Source organism: Sceloporus occidentalis, unplaced genomic scaffold, assembly GCF_023333645.1.
Source record: "Sceloporus occidentalis isolate IW3139 unplaced genomic scaffold, rSceOcc1.0.p SCAF_5, whole genome shotgun sequence".
NCBI classification, from domain to species: Eukaryota; Metazoa; Chordata; class Lepidosauria; order Squamata; family Phrynosomatidae; genus Sceloporus; species Sceloporus occidentalis.
Window position 1 is genome coordinate 120469494 of NW_028316985.1, and position 23124 is coordinate 120492617.

At 39.3% G+C, this 23124-nt stretch overlaps 1 protein-coding gene across 3 annotated transcripts in view; it reads right to left on the minus strand.

Moving 5' to 3' along the window:
- SGCZ (sarcoglycan zeta) overlaps positions 1–23124 on the minus strand; it is a 674993-nt gene that overhangs the window by 182647 nt on the left and 469222 nt on the right. For all 3 annotated transcript variants that reach the window (XM_089526979.1, XM_089526977.1, XM_089526978.1), the window contains exon 3: positions 6547–6648. In XM_089526979.1, the coding sequence (XP_089383105.1) occupies positions 6547–6648 (102 nt within the window). The remainder of the gene's footprint in view (positions 1–6546; positions 6649–23124) is intronic.

The window sequence follows — 23124 nt, forward strand, 5'->3', positions numbered from 1 at the left end:
AAATAACGGCGCCCATAGCGGCAAAAAGCCGTGCTGGGAGCCACCATTTTTTGCCCAAAATGGCGCCAAATTCTCGCATGACCTTCTTTGAGGTCGCGCAAGAGTTCGGCGCCATTTTTTCGTCCCAAATGGCGGCACCCAGAGGCGAAGTCTCACGCGACCTCAAACAAGGTCGCGCGAGACTTCGGCCTCCAGGAGGCCCGATGCGGCCGAGGGAACCCTCGAATAGGGCTCCGACGGCCGCATCGGGCCTCTGGAAGGCCCGCTGAAGCCGTCGGAGCCCTGTTCGAGGGCCCCGGCGAGGGCATCGGGCCTCCTGGAGGCCTGATGCCGTCGCTGGCACCCTTAAAGAGGGCTCCGACGGCCGCATCGGGCCTCTAGAAGGCCCGCTGAAGCCGTCGGAGCCCTGTTCGAAGGCCCCGGCGATGGCATCGGGCCTCCTGGAGGCCCGATGCCGTCGCTGGCGCCCTCCAACAGGGCTCCGGCAGCGGCAGCAGGCCCCTGGAAGGTCCAATGCCGCCGTCGCAGCCCTGTTCAAGGGCTCCAGCAGCGGCAGCGGGCCTCCTGGAGGCCCGATGCCGTCGGTGGCACCCTCCAACAGGGCTCCAGTGGCGGTGCCGTCACTGGGGTCCTCCAAGAGACTTTTTTGCCGGCCTCTGACAGGGCCTTGGGCCCCGTCAGGGGCCTGCAAAGATGGGGAGGCCTGGCCCCCGGAGGGTGAAACTCCACCCCCGGCACGTGGCCCCGCCCCGGAGGGTGGAAGCTCCACCTCCGGCATGTGGCCCCGCCCCCAGAGGGTGGAAGCTCCACCCCCGGCTTCGGCCCCCCAGTCGCCTGAGGGACAGCAACCCGGCCCCCGGCCCAAAAAGGTTGCCTACCCCTGCTCAAGACCAAGCAAAGAAGACTGGCCTCAGGAGAAAAGGAGAAAACACCATGAGCAATGGAGCTAGACAGGAGACTGGATTGATGAAAAGATATATTGTTTGTTTCTTTATGTGGATGGGCAACAGAAGTACTGGATTGAAGAGGGGAAAATGGGAAGTTATGATGGTGAAAAAAGTTGCTGAGGGGGACTGCTGGATTGCATGATGTGGATGAGATGATGGAAGTGGTTGACGAGGGGTGGTTGGAGATCAGACTACCTGATAGGTGCAGAAACTGACTGAGTGCATCTGAGAAATTAATTGTTAAATTAATGAATTGTAATAAACAAAAAATGGCTATATGGAGAGAGGAAGATGAAGAGATGGAGAGAATATAGATTATTACTAATAATTTTTAAAATTATGGATTTAGTTTTTGAGTGGGGATGAGAGGGCAGGCTGGAGACCAAAATGACTTTCTGTCTATATGTGTGTGTTTGTGTGTTTTGTGTCTATTTATGTGCAAAGAGAGTACGTAGGGAAAGGGGAGGTAAGGTAGAGAGATAGGATGGACAGAGACGTAGGTAGGTAGATTAACAGATGGACAAAGATAAAGGAGATAGATTCTTTCTGTATGATACCATTCAAGTCTGGACTAGAGTTGGAGAATTGGAGAGTAGTGGCAACAAAGAGAGAAAAAGAGAAGACTATGGACTCAAACAGACAGGTCAAAATAAAGCTACTTCGGGTCACTTTGGAGTTATGCTGTTTAAATTATGCATGTGTCCTAAGAGGCTGGAAGCCACGTCAAAGCCATGCTGCAGTCCTAAGCAGCTTCTGGCCTCTTGAGTTGCTTGTGTCATTTAAACAGCATACCTCCAAAGTGACCCGAAGCAGCTTTATTTTGTCCTGTCTATTCAGGCCCTAAGTTATGTGGAGGGAGCAGACAAAGAAGAAGGAAATTTTCAGATCAGGAATGATGTGAGTTGACAGAAGTGACCTTGCACTGGTGGAATAGAGACATGGCACTGGCAAAATGAAAAATGGGTAAAAAGTGTATGGTGAGAATGGAGTCAGAGTAGGGCTGAAGGGCTAGCTGATGTGGCATGGCAGGATCCCAGGTGGGTAGTAGAAGAGGGAGAGAAGTATGACATTACCTTGGAGCTGGAGGGGAGGAGGGGGAGGAAGATTGCTGAAATATACTTGGATAAATATAATGGACTGAAAATACTTGTTATAAAAATAGGAACCAATGTTTCCAGCAGTAATCAGGCCTCCATAACCAGACACCACAGTATCAAAGACCACAATTTTTCATCAATGCATTGCTTCCACTATATAGAGTGAATATAGTATATAGAAAAGGGCCTATGATAAATGAGATCTAAACATGAGAGGTGGTACAATTATATTTTAATCTGCTAATATTTACCTTTGAAAGAAGACATTGACTGAATTCTGGATATTCACTGAAACATAAAAAAGACTCTAGAAAGGAATTCAAATAAAAAGAGAAGAAATAGAAATTGCCACATCCAATATTACTGAGGCTATTTATTGGAATATTTCTCCCCAAGATCTTAAATGGTAATCAGCCAGCTGTTGATACAGGTCTAAAAAAGTATATAAAAATGTCTCCAAGATACATGGACTGATTGTTTTACTGACAGTATTGTGCACAGCCCATGCTCAGTTGTGTTTTTGGTTCTGGCTTTATTCCTAGTTCTTAACACATGACACAACATAGGCCTGTTACAGACTGCCAAAATAAAGCTGCTTCGGGTCTCTTTGGAGGTATGCTGTTTAAATGATGCATGCATCCTAAGAATCCGGAAGCTGCACCAAAGCTGCACTCCAGTGCTTAGGAATGGAGTGTGGCTTTGGCGCGACCTCCGGACTCTTAGGACCCACGCATTGTTTAAATAGCATACCTCCAAAGAGACCCGAAGCAGCTTTATTTTGGCAGTCTGTAACAGGCCATAGTTTTAAAACATAAGTACCAGAACTAAGTGTGCTTATTTTTAGTCTGGCAGTGGTTTTAGGTAAACACCTGCAACTCACGAGAATAATGAGATGATGGAGGAGGAAGATGTGATGAGGAGCCAGCATGGTTTAGTAGTTTGAGTGTTAGATGATGACTCTGGAAACCAGGGTTTGAATCCCTGCTCAGAAATGGTAACTTGCTGGGTAATCCTGGGCAAATCACAGACTCTCAGCCTCAGAAAATCCCATGGTAGGTTCATCTTAGGATTGCCATGCGTCAGAAATGACTCAAAGGCACACAACATCAACAGTGTGATGGTGTTAAAATGTGACAGATATGGGAATAGGGATTTTGGGAAATGTACTTTAGTTATACCCGAAGCCCCAAGTACATTCATAATTAGTAAGGGCTGTTGGAAACACTGAGCGAAGCATTTCGGAAACAATCTCTAATTATCCATGCATCTCTATACCTCAGACAGGAAGATGCCATATCTAGAAAGGGAATCAATTATTTCAAATTCAGACACATATTTAAATTGTTAGTAGGTGCAGTGTTGTTTATGATTTTTTTCTCAGAACACTGCACAACTAAATACCACTATCATCCTAGCTACTGAGACTTAAGTGACACTTTTTAACACACACATGTTTGAGTGCAAGGAGACAGTATATCTCTACTTGTCTTCTTTTCCTTCAATCAATATCATAACTACAACAAGAACTAAAATCATTGCTAGTTATTTTTGTAAACAGGAAACAACAATATTAAGGAAACTATTAGGTCCTCAAAACATGAATGCATTTTTCTTTTTTGATTATTAAAAAAAAATGTGTAACAAATGCTCAATCTGATTCAAGCTGGATCCAATCCAGATCAGCCTAGAGCAGTTCAAGATTTAATTGTCCACCCATACTTCCAAGTTTACTACAGTGTGCCCGCGTTAAACACGGGTACTTTTTACATGTTTTCCAGCATATGCTGGAAACTGCGGCGGAAGAAAATAATGGCGCCCGTTCCTGTGGCATGTGTCCCATGTGCTGCTGCCACACTGCCGTGGGCACAAGCCCCATTCATTTGAATGGGGCTTGAGCATCTGCATTTTTCCCTTATGCGGGGGGGGGGGGGGCACAAACGGATCCCCGGTGTAAGGAAAGGGACGACTGTATTATGGAATCATTACCTTTTCAAGTCAGCACAAGGTTACTTCCCCCAAAATCTACTTTTCTCAACATTAGGCATTCTTTGGCAGAGAAAGCTAAAGACCTTGTAAAATACCAATCCTAGGACTCCACAGGATGGAGCTATAACACTTAAAGACGTGTCAAACTGCATTATTCTCCAATGTAGATGTACCCATGGACTCAAAGCCAAACATTTAACAGCTAAATATTCAAAAACCTTTGCCTGGATATAGAAATATATACATTTCTCTTTACAACACACTTGATTTTTACAAAAACAAAAACTAAAATTCTTTTCATTTCATTTATGAAGAAATTTGTGGATTGTTGTTCTTTTAAAATATGCATACATCAGTTGAGATTTAGAATCACCTCTATCTGAAGGTAGGAACATGAAAACTTTAGGGAAGACAAGAAAACAAAATGTATAAAAGAAGAGAACGGTGTCCCTCCTTCACCCCATTCTCTTGGCCATTGAATTTCCTGGTTATCTATTCATATTGGATTTGTATATCACTTAGGGATGCTTACAAAAAATCCCATTTTCATATGTAAGTTTCCAGGATTCCATCCCTTTAGGGTGGCCAAAAAACAGAATTTGTCAATGAAGTCAGAAGCAGGATTACTCCTACATGGCATGGATGGGAAACAATTTGAAAGTATTTTGGGAAAAAATGTTACAAATAGATGTTTCTTGAGTATCAAGAAATGCTATGGAGGAGATTGCTGGACTGATGAGATTCTTTGCAATTCAGGACTTATCTGCACAAAATATGTGTGTATGTGCATGCAGAAAACACATTTCCATACAGGAAACAGCAGAGACGGGCAAGTTGTAAAATGGCTGGAAATTACACAGGGCTCCACTTGTTGCTGGACTGTAGCTCCTAGGGTTATCAACTACTGGCTATTTTGGCTAGTGGTACTGGAATTTACTGTTCAACATCATTTGGAGGGCCATATGATTCCCACCCCTGTTATAAGCAGCACACAATTAACCTCTGTAAGCAGTTAGATAATATCTTATTGTAAATTTCTTGATACAGAAATCTTTTTTTAAAATAGCTCCTCCATCCTGACACTTTTGCAACATATTCAAATTTTTTGCACTTCATTGACTCCAAACATTTTGCCATCATTCCATAATAATTGTTTGGCTGACATGCTAGAAGAAACTCAAGAAATGGAAGGGGAAAATACACCACTCACCAGGCTTTCTAAAAATATACCTTTAAGAATGCCATTGCCACATGTCTGGATTGAAGCAAGCTGTCTTGCTCTCTGTAGCATATATTTTCATTTTGTCTTCTGTTGTAGCCTACTTTCAGTGGTAAAACAAATACATGCTAAATCATAGTGTGGTGGGTTGCTTTCAGCTGATTTACATTTTAAAAAAGAACAATGTCTGCCTCCATTTTATTTTTAAGAAGCTCTGTTATATATCCTTACACCCATCAGATTCAATAGGCTTGCATTTGTGTTGAATTAAGACCTACAGCTGCCTGCATGAGAACAAATGTATTGGGATAAATGAGAATTACTTTCAGGTAGCCATGGCTTTATTGTTTGTCAATATAACAGTCAAGTTGAATAACTTGGCTATGGAGAATTGCTCAATTGGCACGGCATTGATTTGGATGCTAAAAGCAACATGAGATATTTCCTCCACAACTGCAAAGTGAATATTAACTTGCTTTTGGTACCCCTAAGAAGTATGATACTTGCTATGTCATTAACTCAAGATTTCACACAGCAGCAGTTATCCACAGGCCAAGCATATTCTCAAATTTACCAGTCTTCTCACTCTGCCTAATATATGCTGCTGTGCATCCAATTTCTTCTTAATGTTGAAGGATGCATTCCCAAAACACTTTTAGTTACTGCTAGACAATTTTCTTGTTAAATATCTATATCTACATCTGGCTGGGAGAGGACATAGTCTAGTAACAACTAATTACATAAGAAAATCCAGGAAAGTAGTACAGTATTATCATGATGGGCCAGTATTTTATGTCAGCTGCTAAGTTAAGCATATTTAACTTATTTAAGTTATCTCTCCTAGTTTGCCTCCTAAATTTAATGAAAACATAATTCACTTGTGTTATAGTCCCTAACAGAATGGACTTCCTTCTCTGCATGAAACTGATGCCCAGTAAAGTAAAGTGAGGCAAAGGAGCTACGAATATAACAACAGTGTCACAATTGTAACTAAGGCCCCGTACAGACAGGCCAAAATAAAGCTGCTTGGGGTCACTTTTGGAGGTATGCTGTTTAAATGATGCATGCATCCTAAGAGTCCAGAGGCCGCACAAAAGCCATTCTCCAGCTACAATTATTTCCAACTATCAGGATAGGGCCAGGGTGGGGAAGATTAGTGGAATGGAAACTAACATAGTATTGAAAAGATTTATCCTTTGCAATGCTGACCTAAATGTCACTTTAAAAAGGCACTGGTAATCCTTTCATTTGGAAAAATAACACCTTTAAATTAAGCAAAGCAGATGTTGGAACCTACCTTTCGGGAGTGGATTTCTTTCACATACAATGGAAGTAGAAATTCAGATATACCTTCAAGCCGAATTCCTTTTTTGGTGACTCTCAGATTCCCCATTCCATCCTAGAGGCAATAATATACAAATGTGTGTATATGTGGTGTACTTGAGAAACCCAATCACTATATACAATGCATTACTCACTTTTATCAACCCTTATATTTAGAAGGTTAATGCTAAAAGCTGTGTAAGTGCATAGGAAAGGGAAAATGTCTGTCTGATTACCCAAAATGCATGACATAATTGCATATTTGACAAGATTTTTGACAGGTACATTGCCTGATGGCAACATACTTAACAACCATTCAACACATGTCTCTTTGATGCATACTCTTCCACATTCTGGACTTTTGAGTTTATCAATTTTTTGTGTTCTTTTATGCCTTAGAAAGATTTAAGAGCCACATGTATGGACCTATGTTGATCTGGAAAGGTCAGGTTTCTAGGAGGTTGAGCATCTTTAGCCTGAAGATCAACACTTAAAAGCCAGCCAGAAATAAATAGCAATAAAAGTACATTTAAAATTCAGCATTTATTTATTTAAATAATTTTTGGTCAGTCTATATCAGAAGATCTCAGGATGTGAAACAAGGAATAAAAATTTAAAGCAATCTACAACAACTGAAAACAAGTCAACAGTCAAAATAAATCCTGTCATTCAATAGACTAAAACCAAGTAATGATCTCCTTAGAGCCAAAACACTTCGGTGAACATTGAGGTTTCAACTTGGCTTCAAAATGAGGCCAACACCATCAACGGTCAGGCCTACAAGGGAAGGGCCTGCCGTCTGAGATTTAAATCCAGCCAAGGACATAGAATCTTATACACAGTTATAACATCCAATTGTATGTTTACACCTAGGGCTAAATGCAAATGCTAATCTGAACTGGAACAGACCCAATGAATCCATGGGTTGATTTATCTTTCAAAAATAGTTTTAATGGGGATGCCCTAGTTGACACTAGCAATTGGATTTCTCTCCTAGTCTAAAGCACTTTTGATGCTGTCATACTTTTGGCTGAAAGGAAAACAGCAATTAATTGTTCTGTCTTGGAAAATGAAGGCAGTTAGTGTAGTCTAGTGTTGGATTAGGATTATAGGTTTGAATCTCCAGTTCCCAGTCCATGATGGAGCTCACAGCCACTTTATTAGCAACTAAATTTGCCACATTTGCAGTGTAGTATAGTGTAGAATATACACTATAGAGATACATATTTTTGAAAGGCACTGATATAGCAGAGATACTCATTTCCATTTGTTTTCTACCTGGGGGAGTAGAGAGATTCACTCCAGAGTCCAGCTATCTTTTGGCATTTTTTCCATTTTGGAGAATGAAAATGTTTGGCTTTTAGGCTTTACATTTTAAATGAAAGGTAGGAAGGTTGACAGTACTATCCATTGCATACCAGCTGTCCAATTCCAATTCCAAAATGTTATTGCTTATAGCCATAGGCAACTGCAATTGTGCATAGCAAAATATTACATAATAAAGTAGCCAGCTGCCCATACTGCCAAATACTATACACCATTGCATGTTAAGTTTCAAAAACAATAGTATACCAATTACCAGATGTTAAGTATAGTCTGGCATCAATATTCAAGAAAGAAGGGGGAAATGAGTACACAGAATATCAGACAATACTCAGTATTAGAATTTGCAAATAAAATGTTGGAGCAGTTTATTTCAGCTCTAAATTATAGCAATAGCAAGTAAAATATGAAGCCTATATCAACAATTTTCAGTCCTCCATATGCTTGTTTCCAGAAAATGTAAGAGTTTTTGAGGCTCCTGATGTTGAAGAATCATGATGTGGACATCGCTGTTTTCTCAAATAATATGATCACAAATGTTCAAATACCAAATATCCTCCCTCTTTAAAAGCTATTGGATTTGAAGTGGAGAATGAATTGAAGTTTAACTTAAATATGAGCAGAAAGATACAATTTCTTCCCAATGTATTTTCTCTTGAGGAAAAAAATGGATTTTTGATACATCGCCTAAAAAAGGAACTTTCATTAGGAAGGGAAATAATATTTGAAAATATTTACATAATAGTTTAAAAACATTTCTAATATAGGTTTTGAAATTGTGAGGGATCCATGGCAAGGAAATTCCTAGGTGGGTGACAATCTTCACAGTTCAGGTATTATTCTGCCTGAACAATACACATTTGCATAGAACATAGTATTTTCTGTGCAAGAAATGACATTTATCTGAGCAAAATTGTGGTGGGTTGTTGTGTTGTTTTAAAAAAATATATAATTTCCCAATTGTGAATAGTCTTTGAAAACATCATCGTTTTTGATTACTTTATTTCTGTGAGTAGAAAAGGGGTAAAATTCTTTGTTCCTGCCTGTGAAAACGAAATTTACAAAAAATTGCATTCCTACTCAAAATTACTTTCCCCTTCCTATCCTGTCTTGTCATTTAGACAATGACAAAAGGCATATCCACATTTCATAAGAAAAAGCACTTTAACACCACTTTAACTGCCATGACTCTGTCCTACAAAGTCCTGGGATTTGCAGTTTGGTGAAGCACCAGACCCCTCTGACAAGCCAGGCTGAATATCTTGCTAAACTACAAATCCCAGGATTCCACAGGATAGAACCATGACAGTTAAGTTTGTATCAGACTGCTTTATTTCTGCAGAATGGAAGAGCAGAAAGATTTTGACTAAATGTCATGCTGACTTTGCAACATGGGCAAAGGACATTGGGGAATGGTACTGTCTTCCAAATGGCTTCCTAGAACAGTAATTCTAATTCAGAACTCTGGTTTATGATAGGGCAGAGAAAGCTCAAAAGGTGAGGGCAGCTAATGCCACTGCAGAGATGATCAGGCAATGGCCCTGTTATACACAGGTAGGAAATGTGACATCTGGCTACTTCCCAAAAGAAGAGGCTTGCAGTTTCTGTCCATTTCATGTATAAAAGCCATCTGGACTGTCTGTTGAATCTCACAGTTTTCCATCATGCCTGAGGTTGCTAATTTGTGATGGGGTATTGGGGGTGCTACTCATAACTCTTGCCCAGCAACATTTCACCACCGCTTCTCACCTTGCACCAAGAGGCCTGCCTTTCTATACTTGATTAATAAAGGAGAGAAGAGGCATTTCTTTTGGACTCAGAAAGTGATTGTAGAGTTTTGCTTGATGTGCCTTAGGAGCATTGCTAAGCCTTAGCTGCATGGGAGTTTAATTTATCTGAGGGCTAATGTGACAAGACCCAAAGGGTGTCAGACTTGACGATGAGAATGAAGAGGCAAAGGCCTGAAGCAAAGCTTTCTAGTTCTTCTACTACTGTGTAATGTTCATGAACTTCAGCTTTTCAGTATGGTTGAGATTCCCTTTTTTATTTAAATTTTAACACTCACCCAGTCAGGCAGAATATTTTAGTACCTGAAAGTCATAAGTCATGCAAATGTCACACAATACTAGACCATAAGTGTTGGCTTTTTACAACATTGCCACTTGAAGAACTGTAAATGGTTCTCCTGCATTTCACCCATGTGCAATTTAGAAATTCCTTTCTTATTTAGCAAGTAAAACATGGCAAGGAGAAAAGTCTCCCCCTCCCAAGGTGTATTGCATTTTGACCTTTGGATACTTTTTTGTACCAGCTAATATTATTAATAGAGACAACAGAAAAAGACCTAGCTGAGATTAATAACCTCTCCCTTGTTTAAAAAAGTAAAGGTATAGGTTTTCCCTTGATATGAATGTCTAGTCGTAACTGACTATAGGGGGTGGTGCTCCTCTCCATTACTAAGCTGAACAGCCAGCATTGTCCAAAGATTACTCTGGTGGTCATGTGGGCAGCATGACTTCACAGAACACTGTTACCTTCAGAGCAAAGTGGTACCTATTTATTTAGTTGCATTTGCATGCTTTCAAACTGCTATGTTGGCAGAAGCTGGAAGTAGTGACAGGAGCTCATTCCTTCATGCAGCACTTGGGCCTTGAGCTGCCAACCTTATGATCATCAGAACTAGTGACTTAACCACCACATCGAAAGAGATGTAAAAGGCAGATTTTTTTTCACATCTGTTGTCTAAACAGATGTAAAAAACCTGTAGATAACTATAGCCTGAAATATTGTCATTTGAACAGCCTATTGTGGAAGGAAGCAGTGAAGTGTCCTGCTTGTGAAGATAAAAATATGCAGTCAATTGCAATCAACCATGTTTGTGCTAGGCCAAGTGAACATTTTAAATATGAATTTATGTCATTGTTGCTTCACAGTGGGGCATTTGGTTGGAATAAATCAGTTGCCACTGATAGAAGGATGGTAAAGTTACAACTCAGTATAACTGACCATAGATGTTTTTGTATTTTGTGTTCTGCAATCTGGAAGTATAATGGAATACACGTTCTGTACTTCAGAGGTACCTCTAAAATAGACCTTTCAGAGTGACCCTGAGTGATTGCTTCATCTTTTAAGATAATGGGAAAATACAAAGTGACATGCTCTTGTTGTCTGTCTGCTGAAAGCTGCTCATAACCTGCAGGTAGTTTTCCCTCACAGTATCTGTCAAATAAAAGCACATTTAAAGAGAAGCTTCAAAAATGATTTCATGTAAATGTGGAAGATTTGGATCCCATGGCCTTAGACAGCCAAGAGGCAAAGATCCAGAGGAGGGAGGATAACAAGTGTGTGCCTGTTTCTGTCATTTTATGGGTTCTGTTTCTTGAGCAGTTTTGAAATCTAACCATTGATGAACAGTGGGTTGAGTTCAGAAATGGATATCTGTTCCAGAAGTGTATGACCAAAACATATGCATAAAAGAATGATGGTGCAATCATGCCAAGACATCATATCCTATAAAAGAGACATCATATCCTCTAAAGCAGTGATTCCAAAAGTTTGGCTTTCCATATGTTTTGGATTTCAGCTACCAGAATTCCTGACTATCGGCAAAACTGGCTCAGGCTTCTAGGAGCTGAAGTTAAAAGCACCTGTAGGACCAACATTTAGGAATTATTGCTCTAAAAGGAACTCATTGTACCATTAACGTTTGGCCTTCCTCCAAATGAATAACAACAATTGTTTTCCTTCAGGTTTTTTGTTTGTTTCTCATGTTTTGAGTATTTCTTTGTTTTCTAACAGGAAAAATGGTAGTAAAAATTTTAAGGCAGATTATTTATGTTGGTTACACATTTGGAGGGAAAACAGAAGGACTAACAAGTACAACCACACTCATGGGTTTAAATGTCATGAATCTGATTATTCCTGAGTTTACTGGAGGACAGAGGTGAGCAGACAGACAGCTAGACCCCCAACGTGGGAGATATCCCTGAGGTTCTGTCATCACCGTTAACACCAATCAAGAAATCAGCAGCTATGAAAGAGCTAGAAAAGCTCCTAAACAGAAAAGATATACAACTAAGCACGAAAGTTAAAATTGTACACTCAATTATATTCCTCATTACCGTGTATGGATGAGAGAACTGGACAGTTAAGAAAAATGGACCAAAAGAGAATAAATTCATTGGAGATGTGGTGCTGGAGAAGAGTGCTGAAGATACTGTGGAAAACAAAAAGAACAAATAAATGCGCCCTAGAACAGATCAAGCCTGAAATTTCCCTGGAGACAAAGAACTTTATCGCACGGGCCCTGGAACGGGCCCATTGTGTTCTAAAAAGGGGCCGTTCTGGGAACAGGATGGGGCTAAGAACGGAGTTTACCGCACATTGGAATGCCGCTGCTGCCGCCGGACATTCCAATCGCGCCCTACATCTGTTCCAGGGGGCGCAATTTTGAAGAACTGTTCCAAAGCATTCTCAAATCATGCCCCCTGGAATGGATGTAGGACACAATTGGAATGTCCCGTGGCAGTGGCAGCATTCCAGTGTGCAGTAAACTCTGTTCATAGCCCCATCCTGTTCCCAGAACGCCCCCTTTTTAGAATGCAACAGGCCTGTTCCAGGGCTCGTGAGATAAAGTTCAAGGATGTCTAAACCGATGCCATGATACTTTGGTCACATCATGAGAAGGCATGAATCATTAGAAAAGACAGTAATGTTAGGAAAGGTTGGGGGAAGTAGAAAGAGAGGAAGGCCACATGCTAGATAGATAGACTCAATTAAGGAGGTCATGGATATGAATATGCAAGAACTTAAAAGAATAGTGGAGGATAGGGAGTCTTGGAGATGTCTCATCCACAGGGTTGCCATGAGTCGAAATCAACTCCAGGGTTATTAACATCAACAACTACACCTCAAAAAGGTGCTACAAGATCTCTCTACATACTGATTCCACAGGCTAACAACGCTATATTTTTGAACACCTCAAAATTGTTAGAGCTAGTGACTGTTGTCTGTTGTGGGCTTATGCTCACTAGTTGCTGGCTTGCATGTTTCTATTTAGAAACTGAGGCACAATGTATATTTATTATAACTTACTGTTTGTTAGGGATTCCCCCTCTCTCTTCCTGCACAAGTGGGAAGGCCATTTGAGGAATATGAAAGAGGATTACATTTACTCTTAGGGATAGAACAGACCAGCCTAAAAAGCTGGCTTTCAGCCAGCTTGGCCAACCTGGTGTACAGACAGCTCATGCCCCGAAGCCGACTGGCCATTTACATGGGAAGCAGCTTCCAGGCACTCCAGTGGACAGAGTTTATATGCTGCATGCCATCAGAGCATCTGAAAGCCGGCTTCTGGCTGTGAAAGGGCAGAAAAGCCAGTTTTTTGCTGGCCCAAAGAGGAGCGGCACTTTGCACTCCTTTTTTAGCAGGCAAAAAGGCAGATTGGGGTTGCGGCATGTGGTTAGGTTGCCATGGCCCCAATCCAGCTTTGTCAGGGCCAGCTTCAAGGCACCCCTTTGGGGTTGTCTGTTTTGTCTCTTAATTTCCCAAAATAAACCTGATTGCACCTTCTCTCCAGTACTATAGCCAATGTGGTGCAATGGTACTGGGGAAAGGTGGTAATTTAAAGGAAGAGAAGAATGGCTAAGTTTGCAAACACTGAAAATAGCCCTTCATGTGATGACTGCTCCCTGCAAAAAAACCTAAGGTATTTTCATTATCAGAAAGGAGAATTACCCTCCTAGGATTTATGAACTACACTTAATAATCATTAGAAAGCAGAGTTACTTTCCTAGGATTTATGAACTATCTTTAATCCATTGCGATTTAGATTTATTTAATCTGTGGTGAAACACTGAGATCCTTAAGATAGCTACTTCCTCTCCCATGCAAAAAGATAAATTATGATCCTGGAAAAGAAGGAAAATGAAAAAATAATGATGTTCATGGAAATCAGTCTTGCTACTCATACTAACACTAGGAAAGCCTCAAGATTTGGTGGGGAAAGTAGATGTTGATAAGCATTCTTAAGGCCCCCTTGAATGTGAAAAATGCAAAATCAATATGAGATGTTTTATAAGAAGTAAAGGTATCTCCTGGCATGGGACAGAAAGGATTACTAACCAACAAAGTCATTCGGTCATACACAAAGAGTATTATTATTCTTTACCCAGTAAATCTATCAGAATAAATTAGCAGCCATCATTCCACAAGGGAAATAGTCAATTTAGTGAGAGCTGAACACCCAAGAATATAAAGCTGAATATTTTTTTCACACAAAAATACATTATGAAACATATAGCATTACATCTCTCAATTATCTGTCTATCTATCTATCTATCTATCTATCTATCTATCTATCTATCTGTGTTTCTATCTATTTATTCATGTCCAATAGTTTTATTTATCTTTTAATTTTTTTGTTTGCCTTGTAAATGATTTTGTACTGTTACATGGTGAATTTAATTGTTTTTAAATTTTTATTGTGATTTTTAAAATTGACTCTGTCTAGCAGCCAGCTTGAGTCCCTCTCTGGGAAAAAGGTGGCTTACAAATTAAATAAATAAATAAATAAATAAATAAATAAATAAATTGTTGGACACAGGCATCCCATAACTGGGAAATCCCTCCTGAAAGATAGCAACAAGGACCCCAGACTACTGACTGGATAGGTGGGTAAAATAGGTAAGACGATGTAAGAATACCAAAAATTGACCTTCTGTATTCAACAAATCCCTCTCCTCCATTCCCATATTTCTGGGAGAAATCAGACCCTGAAGGTGCTGCCTGACTATCAGGCATGAGCAAACAATAGCATGATTGCTATTGGGTTTCTGACAGTCCTTAATTCCATAATGCTGGCTTTCCTTCAAAAATCAATACTAAAAAATTCTTTGATGCCACGTAACTGGAATTATTGCTTTCATGTTTGTGTAATCGTAGTACCTTTGGAAATGAAATTATTCTTTACACTTCACCATAATTGGCAAGGAGTCAAAGGCTGTTCTCATAACTGAAGAAGTCATTAAAAAACAAATGGATATTTGTTAAAGTGTTTTGGTTTCTCTTGGGTATGTTTATTTTCTTTTGAAAAAAAAACACAACATCTGCCAAAGCAACTTCACAAAATTCAAGATAATGGGTGGGTGGGAAAACAACATGGATATAGTATTATTAGTTTCCTCAAGTTTTAACTAACAGTGGTTTAACAGGAGAAAATACTGGCCTGTATATAAACATGGACTGAATAAAATCCTTAAGTATGGTTACTTTCATCCATATGTTGAATTTTCTTCCCTGGGTGCACTGAAATCAAACACCAAAATGTGACGGTAAGCCTGTATCTTTTAAGTGGTACAATTATGGAGCTGGGCAGTGATTGAGATTATCCTTTCAAAGTGTAGTTGTATTTTATAGTGGTGGGGTATTAATGTATCACTTGAGCATTGAATAATTACCAATGCTATAATGATAAACACCCTTAGTTGGAACCAGATTCTATGCAAATGAATGGCATTTAACACCAACCATTAAGGATGTGGTATAAAACATGTCCACATGAAATTGGGAATCCAAAATAGGTCTTTCTGAGCCAAAGAGCAAAGCATGATGCATTAAAGATGCCTTAATTAGGTCTTCTAGCTTATAGGACTGCTTGGGATACTTAAGAAAACAAGCTGTCTCCCTTCCCATGCATTACTAATTTGGGGAATAATATTATTTGATTATGAATGTTAACCTGCCCAAGTTAAGCACTTTTAAGATCTAACTACCTGACAAATTTATATGTGTGAAATGTAAGCAGGATGCCATAACCTCTGGATAATATTTTATATGGATGAAGAAGAGCGTTATAGTCCATGAAATCTTACGCCAATAAAACCTCTTAAGTAAGTGATTAACTCTCACTTTCAGATCAATGGGAATTGAAATGATCAAACTGAGTTAGCTTTACCCTGTTCCAAAATATGACAAAACCTTCATAAAACTCACCTTTCCACAACAGTATTAGATTAACTTTTAATATCGCAGAACTTTGGGTGAATGTGCAGAAGGACTTTCAGTGGTTACACTGGGATATTAAGGAATGTCAATTAATTTAATGACACATTAAACTGATTAAGCTCTCCTTGAGAAGTAAAAAAAATGCATTTGTCAAGTCTGATATAGCATTGGCTCCTAATGCAAAAGTAATCAGTTAAAATAATCACATTCCATTGTGACATTATTAAAATTAAGGATTTGTTGCTAATGTTTATCTTGAAAGTTGATGATACTAATGCCTTTTAACAAAAGTGTAGGCAGTTAATAAAATCGAGATAACAGCATTGGACCAACCAGTAAACAACTTTATGATGAGAGAAACAAATATAGAGATATGAACCCTAGGAATGGTGAAGCAGGAAGAGTAAGTATAGCGTACCCATAATTATTATGAGTATTTGTACTGTTTCAATAAGGGCTCAGAAATACTTGAATCACCAGGTGTTTTCGAATTCAGTTCTCAGAAAGCTCAACTGCTACAGCCAATTGCAAGTGCTTGTAGGAGCTGTAGTCCAGACCATCTGACAAGACAGAATAGGGATAGGTTTCAGTTCTTTTTTGATAATATTTACTGAAATTCATAATTATTTTTCATATTCTGAATGTGTGTTGGGAGAACCACAAACTCATTATCCATCCATTACACTCTGGGATTTGAGTGTTTAATGCAAAATCTTTAAGTCTGAGTTTGAATCCCTGTTCATTTATTCATGTTAGTGTTGAATCAGAATAGTTGCATCTTCCTTCTGAGAATTTCCTTATCTTTAGCACATGCATGGCAAATGCATGGAACATCACCTCCTGATTTTAAATGCTGTTATTATTAAGTGAACCAGAATCATAAAACGTAATCTTGCACCAATACAGGGAGCCTACATTCTGCTGAGCTGGATGGGGTTCGTGATTTTCAGTTAAGGAAAACTTTGTGTTGGTGTATGTGTTCCTGTGTTTGAATTTCATAGGGTTTTCCTAGGCAATGGATATTCAGATGCAGTTTTTCCAGTTCCGTCCTCTGAAATATAACCTGTAGTATCTACTATTCATTGGCAGTCCCCCATCCAAGTACTAGCCAGGGCTTCTCCTGCTTACCTTCTAAGATCAGATGTGTCTTTACGGTAAATTACAGATAATGAATTTCAAAATAATATGCCATGGTTTGGCCATGCAGGAGGCTTTAATTTTAAACAACAACAACAACAACAACAACACATAAAATGATGGTGGCGTCCAAGGAACCTAGATAGTCCCTAGGCTAATAATGTCTGGGAAATACATGGAAATGATGATAAGGAGGAGGATAAAAGAACCTCCTTTCTAATTATCAATAAAATGGGCTATAGTGACTATGCAGTCCTGATCTAGAATAGATAAATGCCTGCTAAATATATAATAGCTACTGCACACAGAAGATATATAATGATTCGGTTTCTCACAAAAGTTTGACTATATATATATGCCTCTTAGTAAATGTTTGCTGTAAAGATTATGAAGGAATATGATGTAAGATCTGTGATACCTTGCAAGCAGTTTTAATTAGAAGCTGTGTCTAGAACATGAAAAGACTCTGTTCAGTCCTAAGGGGAGTATATATGTTATTCCTATTTAGTTCATTTTAACAAAATAGTCTATAAGAATAGTAGAGAGCTTACATGGGAGAATTCCCATGTAAAAACCTCAGGATTCCAATACTTTTCCAATACAATGCTTTGGTGGAACACTGATCTCTGTGTTTGAACTATATATTTGGTCACAATTGGGAGCCCAGGCAACTAGAATGTGATGAGAAGAACTTCAAACAGATACAAGTCAGCTGACAAATTGCAAAAAGAAGTAAGAAAAAGGTAAAGAAAAGAAGAAAAAACCCTGTCCCTCAAGCAGCATCCACACTGCAGAAATAATACAGATTGAAACTGTTTTAATTGTCATGGCTCTGTCGTATGGAATTTGGGGAATATTAGTTTTTGTGAGACATTTAGCCTTCTCTCTCGGAGAACTCTGGTGCCACAACAAACTACAAATCTCAGGATTCCACTGAATGGAGCCCTTGGTTAAAATGGTGTCAACCTGGATTATTTCTGCAGTGCAGATGCAGCCTCAGGCTAAAGAGAAATGGATAGGGAACCAAACCTGTTTCAGAAGTCTTGTTCAAATTTAATGTTGACTAAATAAATGAGAGCCAATTGGTGTAAGGGTATAAGTATAGGACTTGGACTCTGGAGTTCGGGATTTGATTTTCTGCTCATCCATGGAGACCCACTGGGTGATGTTTGGTAAATCACACACACACACAGCCCCAGAAAATCCTATGAAAGGTTTGCCTTAGGTTTGCCATCAGTCAGAAATGACGAAGTCACACAATAATAACTCAACAACAAAATACATATTAAATAAATATTAATCAAATAATTCCATATGAAACATTTCATTTTAAAATGTTCTTTTAGTTTTGTAATACTTTTGTTGGTGGGAGGATGAGGTCTATCTGCTTTCCACCAGGGACTCTTTGAGCCAGTTGGTGTAGTCTCCATTGGACTGTGTGCATCGGAGAGAGAACATTCCTGTCAATTTCTTACAGCAATATGCCTTTGACTTGCATATCAGAAAAAACAAACAAACAAAATGGGTGGTTTAAAATGGATTGTAGAAAGGAAACATGTTCCTGAGATGAACCTGTTACTGCACTTGTTGATGGGAGGGAGGCTGCACATTTCCTTATCCCGATGAAGGATTGAAAGTCCCTCTTCTCTAGAGACGCTTCTCCCTTGCACCTGATCACCCTGGGAAGAGCAACTGAGCAGCTGCCCAAACAGCAACCAAGAGGCCTCTTCAATGTAGTGGCCTTTGCTGTAAGACTGGCATGGGTGAGAGGTTTCTCGATCACTGCTCAGCCAGCTTCTCAGTTGCTGCTCCCAGGATGACAGGGCGCAAAGGGAGCAGTGAGTGAGCAGCCAATCAAACAGAAACCAAAAAGCCTCTCACCTGTGCTGACCCTTAGCTGCAAAAAATATCAAAAAATTGATACTGGGGGGGGGGGGGAGAGCAGTAGGGTTGCCACCCAAAAGGAAAAGGGATGGTAGCCCAAAAAAGGTTTCAGGACCACTGCCTCAGAGACATTATCGTAAAATGATCCTCACTACGATCAAAGCTGTACAGTAGAGAGAATTGTGCTCAAAGCTTTAGATTGCTAAAGAGAGATGTTGTGCAATAAAAGGGGGTGGAGGAGCCAAGGCAGATGTCTCCAGATGCATTTTTTTGGGTGGGGGGAAAGTCTTCAAGTGGTCTGTAGAAGGTTCAAAATGTTTGTTTTTACTTATACAAGGTTCGCCTGACCTGGCTGTTTCATTTCATATGTGAATATTGTTAGTTCTGAGTAATATGTTGAATTGTTTTTTAAGGTATAACAACCCATCTCTATTTATAAAATAAGTAGATAAGAAAAGGAGTTTTCTACCAACACAAGTATACATATACATATATAAATGTAACATCATGAAAGTTCAGAATGCTTTCCTTGGAAAGCTAAACTACATAATACACGGTGTGCATTTAGTCACTTCATCCTGTTACTGTTGGAAACATTCTTATAAATGGTTCCTGTAAAGTTCTTATAAAGTTAAACTAAAAAATATAACCTTGTAGAAATCAAAGCTAGACATGTAATGGTACCTTACCAATGTTTCTTCACCATGCTTGAAACAGATAAGGAACAGTTAGGAGAGCATCAATAAAGAAGGATTTTAAGAGGGTTTATAGATAAGTTCTTCCAAATCAATTTTTAGTCCTTGTCCTTTTCACTCCTGCAAGCATTAGAGTTTGTCCTAACTTGTCCTTGAATCCAAATATCTTATCATTAGGTTTAATTTATGATGTCAACTTTCCCGACATTTATTGTGCATTTTATTGATCAGCAAAAAGTATGTAGACTTTTTTGGTTCATAACCACAAACAGATGTTTTCCTATAATTGTGTTATGAATATGACAAAATTTACAACATTCTATCAGCAGTGAAACAGAGGCAAAAAACTTTATTGGAATGAAAGAGCGCAAAACCTTCACTCCTAGCTTTTATGACTTGAATATAATCTATATTTTTATTGCTGGGTACACATACAGAGTGCTTTGAACGAACCTTATTTATTACTATAGTACATGGAAAGTGAAAGGCTGCAAGAACAACTGTTGAAACAACAGCCTGCAGGCTTTTGTATACTAGAGCTATATGCTGTTTTAAATTTGTTGTATAAATTATCCAATGAGATACCTTTGACAATTTGAGTTACACTCCTCAACAAAGTTAATGGATGTATAGTTAAATTCTGAAGTTGAAGGCGATTGTCGCATTAGCTTTGCTGCTGAGATAGACCAGGGATGTAACTTTATTAAGGCGGATCTTACTGCATTCACCCATTGCCACACAGTATGCAGCCCATATGCAGCCTGGGCTTTCCCCACAGCTTTTCAAGAATAGGATATTCCCGTTCTTGAGAAGATGCAGGACAAGCCTATAGAAACCTGGGTTGCATACGGGCTGCATATCGCCTGGCAATGGGTTAATGTGCTAAGATCTGTCTTAATGTTACATCCCAGGTCTATCCTGGCAGTGAAACTAATGCGATAATCTCCTAAATTGTGTGTCAGCTTGGTTAGGCTAGGGCTAAGAATGTAGGGAGGAGATTATTTTGGCATGTAACAGATAAGAATAAGCACATTTTGCTTTTTAAATGTCAACTGGTACCAATGACCATTTCCATGGTTTAAATATTATTTCCTCAAAAAACATTAGAACTTTCAATCAGAAGAACGAAAGATTAGCAAAACCTCAGTAGAAAGAAAAGTCAGAGCTTGGATATTACACGATACAAACAATGCTTTTTGATATAGTATAGGGCAGCAATGCTATATGTTCTTCTTTATAACATTAGCATGGGAACATGATATTTTAGGGCAATGAGTAATGAGTACTGTAAGATAAACATTGTTCAGAACCAAAGTTCTAAACCTTAGTTAAGGATACTTAATGAAGGTAACATCTACACTGTAAAAATAATGCACTTTGACACCACTTTAAGTGCTGCAATTCCTTCCTACGAAATCCTGGGATTTGTAGTTTTACAGGTTTTTCACCCGTGCCTGCCAAAGTTTGCTGCTGCCTCACAAAACCACAAATCCCAGGATTCAGTAGAACGAAGCCATGACAGTTAGAGTGCATTATTTTTACAGTATAGATGCACATATTCTAGCCTAACCTCCTCCCCCTCCTACTTTAGTGGCCAACAATATCTGTGAGTGGTGGAGGTCTGTTCTCCTGTTGATCGGAGCACAGCATACTGACATTTCCACTTCCCTCCCCACAGCAATCTCTGGTGCAACAATTAGAAGCAGGATCCCTGTTGTAATTGTTCCTAGCGCTGGTGATCACTGGCAAGAGGTAGGTGGAAATCTCAGTATGTTGTGCCCTGGTTGATTGGAGATTTCCTTCTCTTGCAGCAGCAGAATTGAGTGACGTTTACAACTGTGGCAATAGTGTAACCATCCTTAACACACAGGGACAATAAATACAAATTAGTTATGTATGTGTAACTCTAGTGTGTGGGTGTGCGCGCCTGTGTGCCTTCAGGTCATCTGTTGACTTCTGGTCACCACATGGATTTCATGGGAATACTCAGAGGTAGTTTTACCAGTTCCTTCCCATCTGAAATATAGCCTATAGCACCTGGTATTCATTGGCAGTCTCCCATCTCCCAGTACTAAGTAGGACTGACCATGCTTAGCTTCCAAGAGCAGATGAGATCTGGTGTCTTTATGGTATTTAGGTCTCTCATAATTAGCTGCAACAGTGAATTCCAGCCATATCTTTAGGGTCACTTGGGGGAGGAGGTCAGCTATTTTTTCCAATTAGGATTTTATTTTTTTATTTTTTTTAAAAAGTAAGAATAATATTTTTAAAACAATACTGCAGTAATACCAACACATCGGCAATACAAATGTGTTACCAAAACCCAACACCAATATTAACGTGCTATAAAAATGTCTGAGCAGCAAGTAATATGTGAGCTGTTCTACATGACATTTTAAAGCTCTAAGAAAGGATTTTCCTTTTTTACAAGCTGAGAAACCAGAAATTCTGTCTGAGGTAATAATGGCATTTCCCTTCATTCATTACTCTGAATTTGCTTCTTACTGCTGCTGCACACTTAGATTTGACACTGTCAGTAGGTTTTTTCCACAGTGATCTTATTTTTGGATAGCGCTTTGATCTCACCGTCTTATAGCAGAAGCGGATTTGTCTCATCTGCCGTTTTGTTACTTTTTTACCTAGTTTGAAGAGAACATTTTTTAGAGATTTTTTTCAGTACTGCTTGGGACTTCAACACTCTGGATAACTTAGTTCAATGTGCAGATTTGAGTACCTCACTTTAGGAAGCATCTTTGAAAGCTGCCTTTAGTTATGACATTTCTTAATGATCTGCTCTGACAGAGTTTCATATTATCATTCTTCTGACACTATTTGTAGACCTTTCTATCTATATCTAAGCTCTTGACAACTGACATAAACGAAAAACATATTGAGAATGATGCTAGCTTTAACACACTCTTGGTTTCAAAAAGAAATAAAAGCCATTTTTTTTATGTCAAGGCCAAAAACACACCACCACCACCACCACCACCACACTTTACAGAACCAGTTGACCCCTACAGAGCTATGGAAGTGCTTGGGTTCTTAGATAGTAGGGGGTGAACTTTAAAGAAATGTTCATGATGGTCAATTTGTCTTTTGCTGGAATGCCTGTTTCCTCCCCTCTTCTGTATTTTAAACTTTTTTAGATTTGGTTTTGTGTCACAGGTCCAACACAATGAACATGACAGGGCTATCCATGTAGCAGCATTTGATATTATGGCCTCATACAGGAAGTTAATTGGAAGTGGGACTTGTCAGATTTGTGTGAATTTGCACAATGTAGTGAAGCACTGAGAAGCTACTCAAGCAGCTTCATATCCTTAGGCCATAAAGAGTGACTCAACTCCAGTGGTGTTGTTTGGATCATTCGTAACAGAAAGATCTATAAGATAACTTCCAGTTCCAGTTAAGTCACTAAATTAGGAGGGGCTACTAATACCTCAGAGGACAGGATTGGAATTCAAAATGACCTTAACAGATTAGAAAGCTGGGACAAAACTAACAAA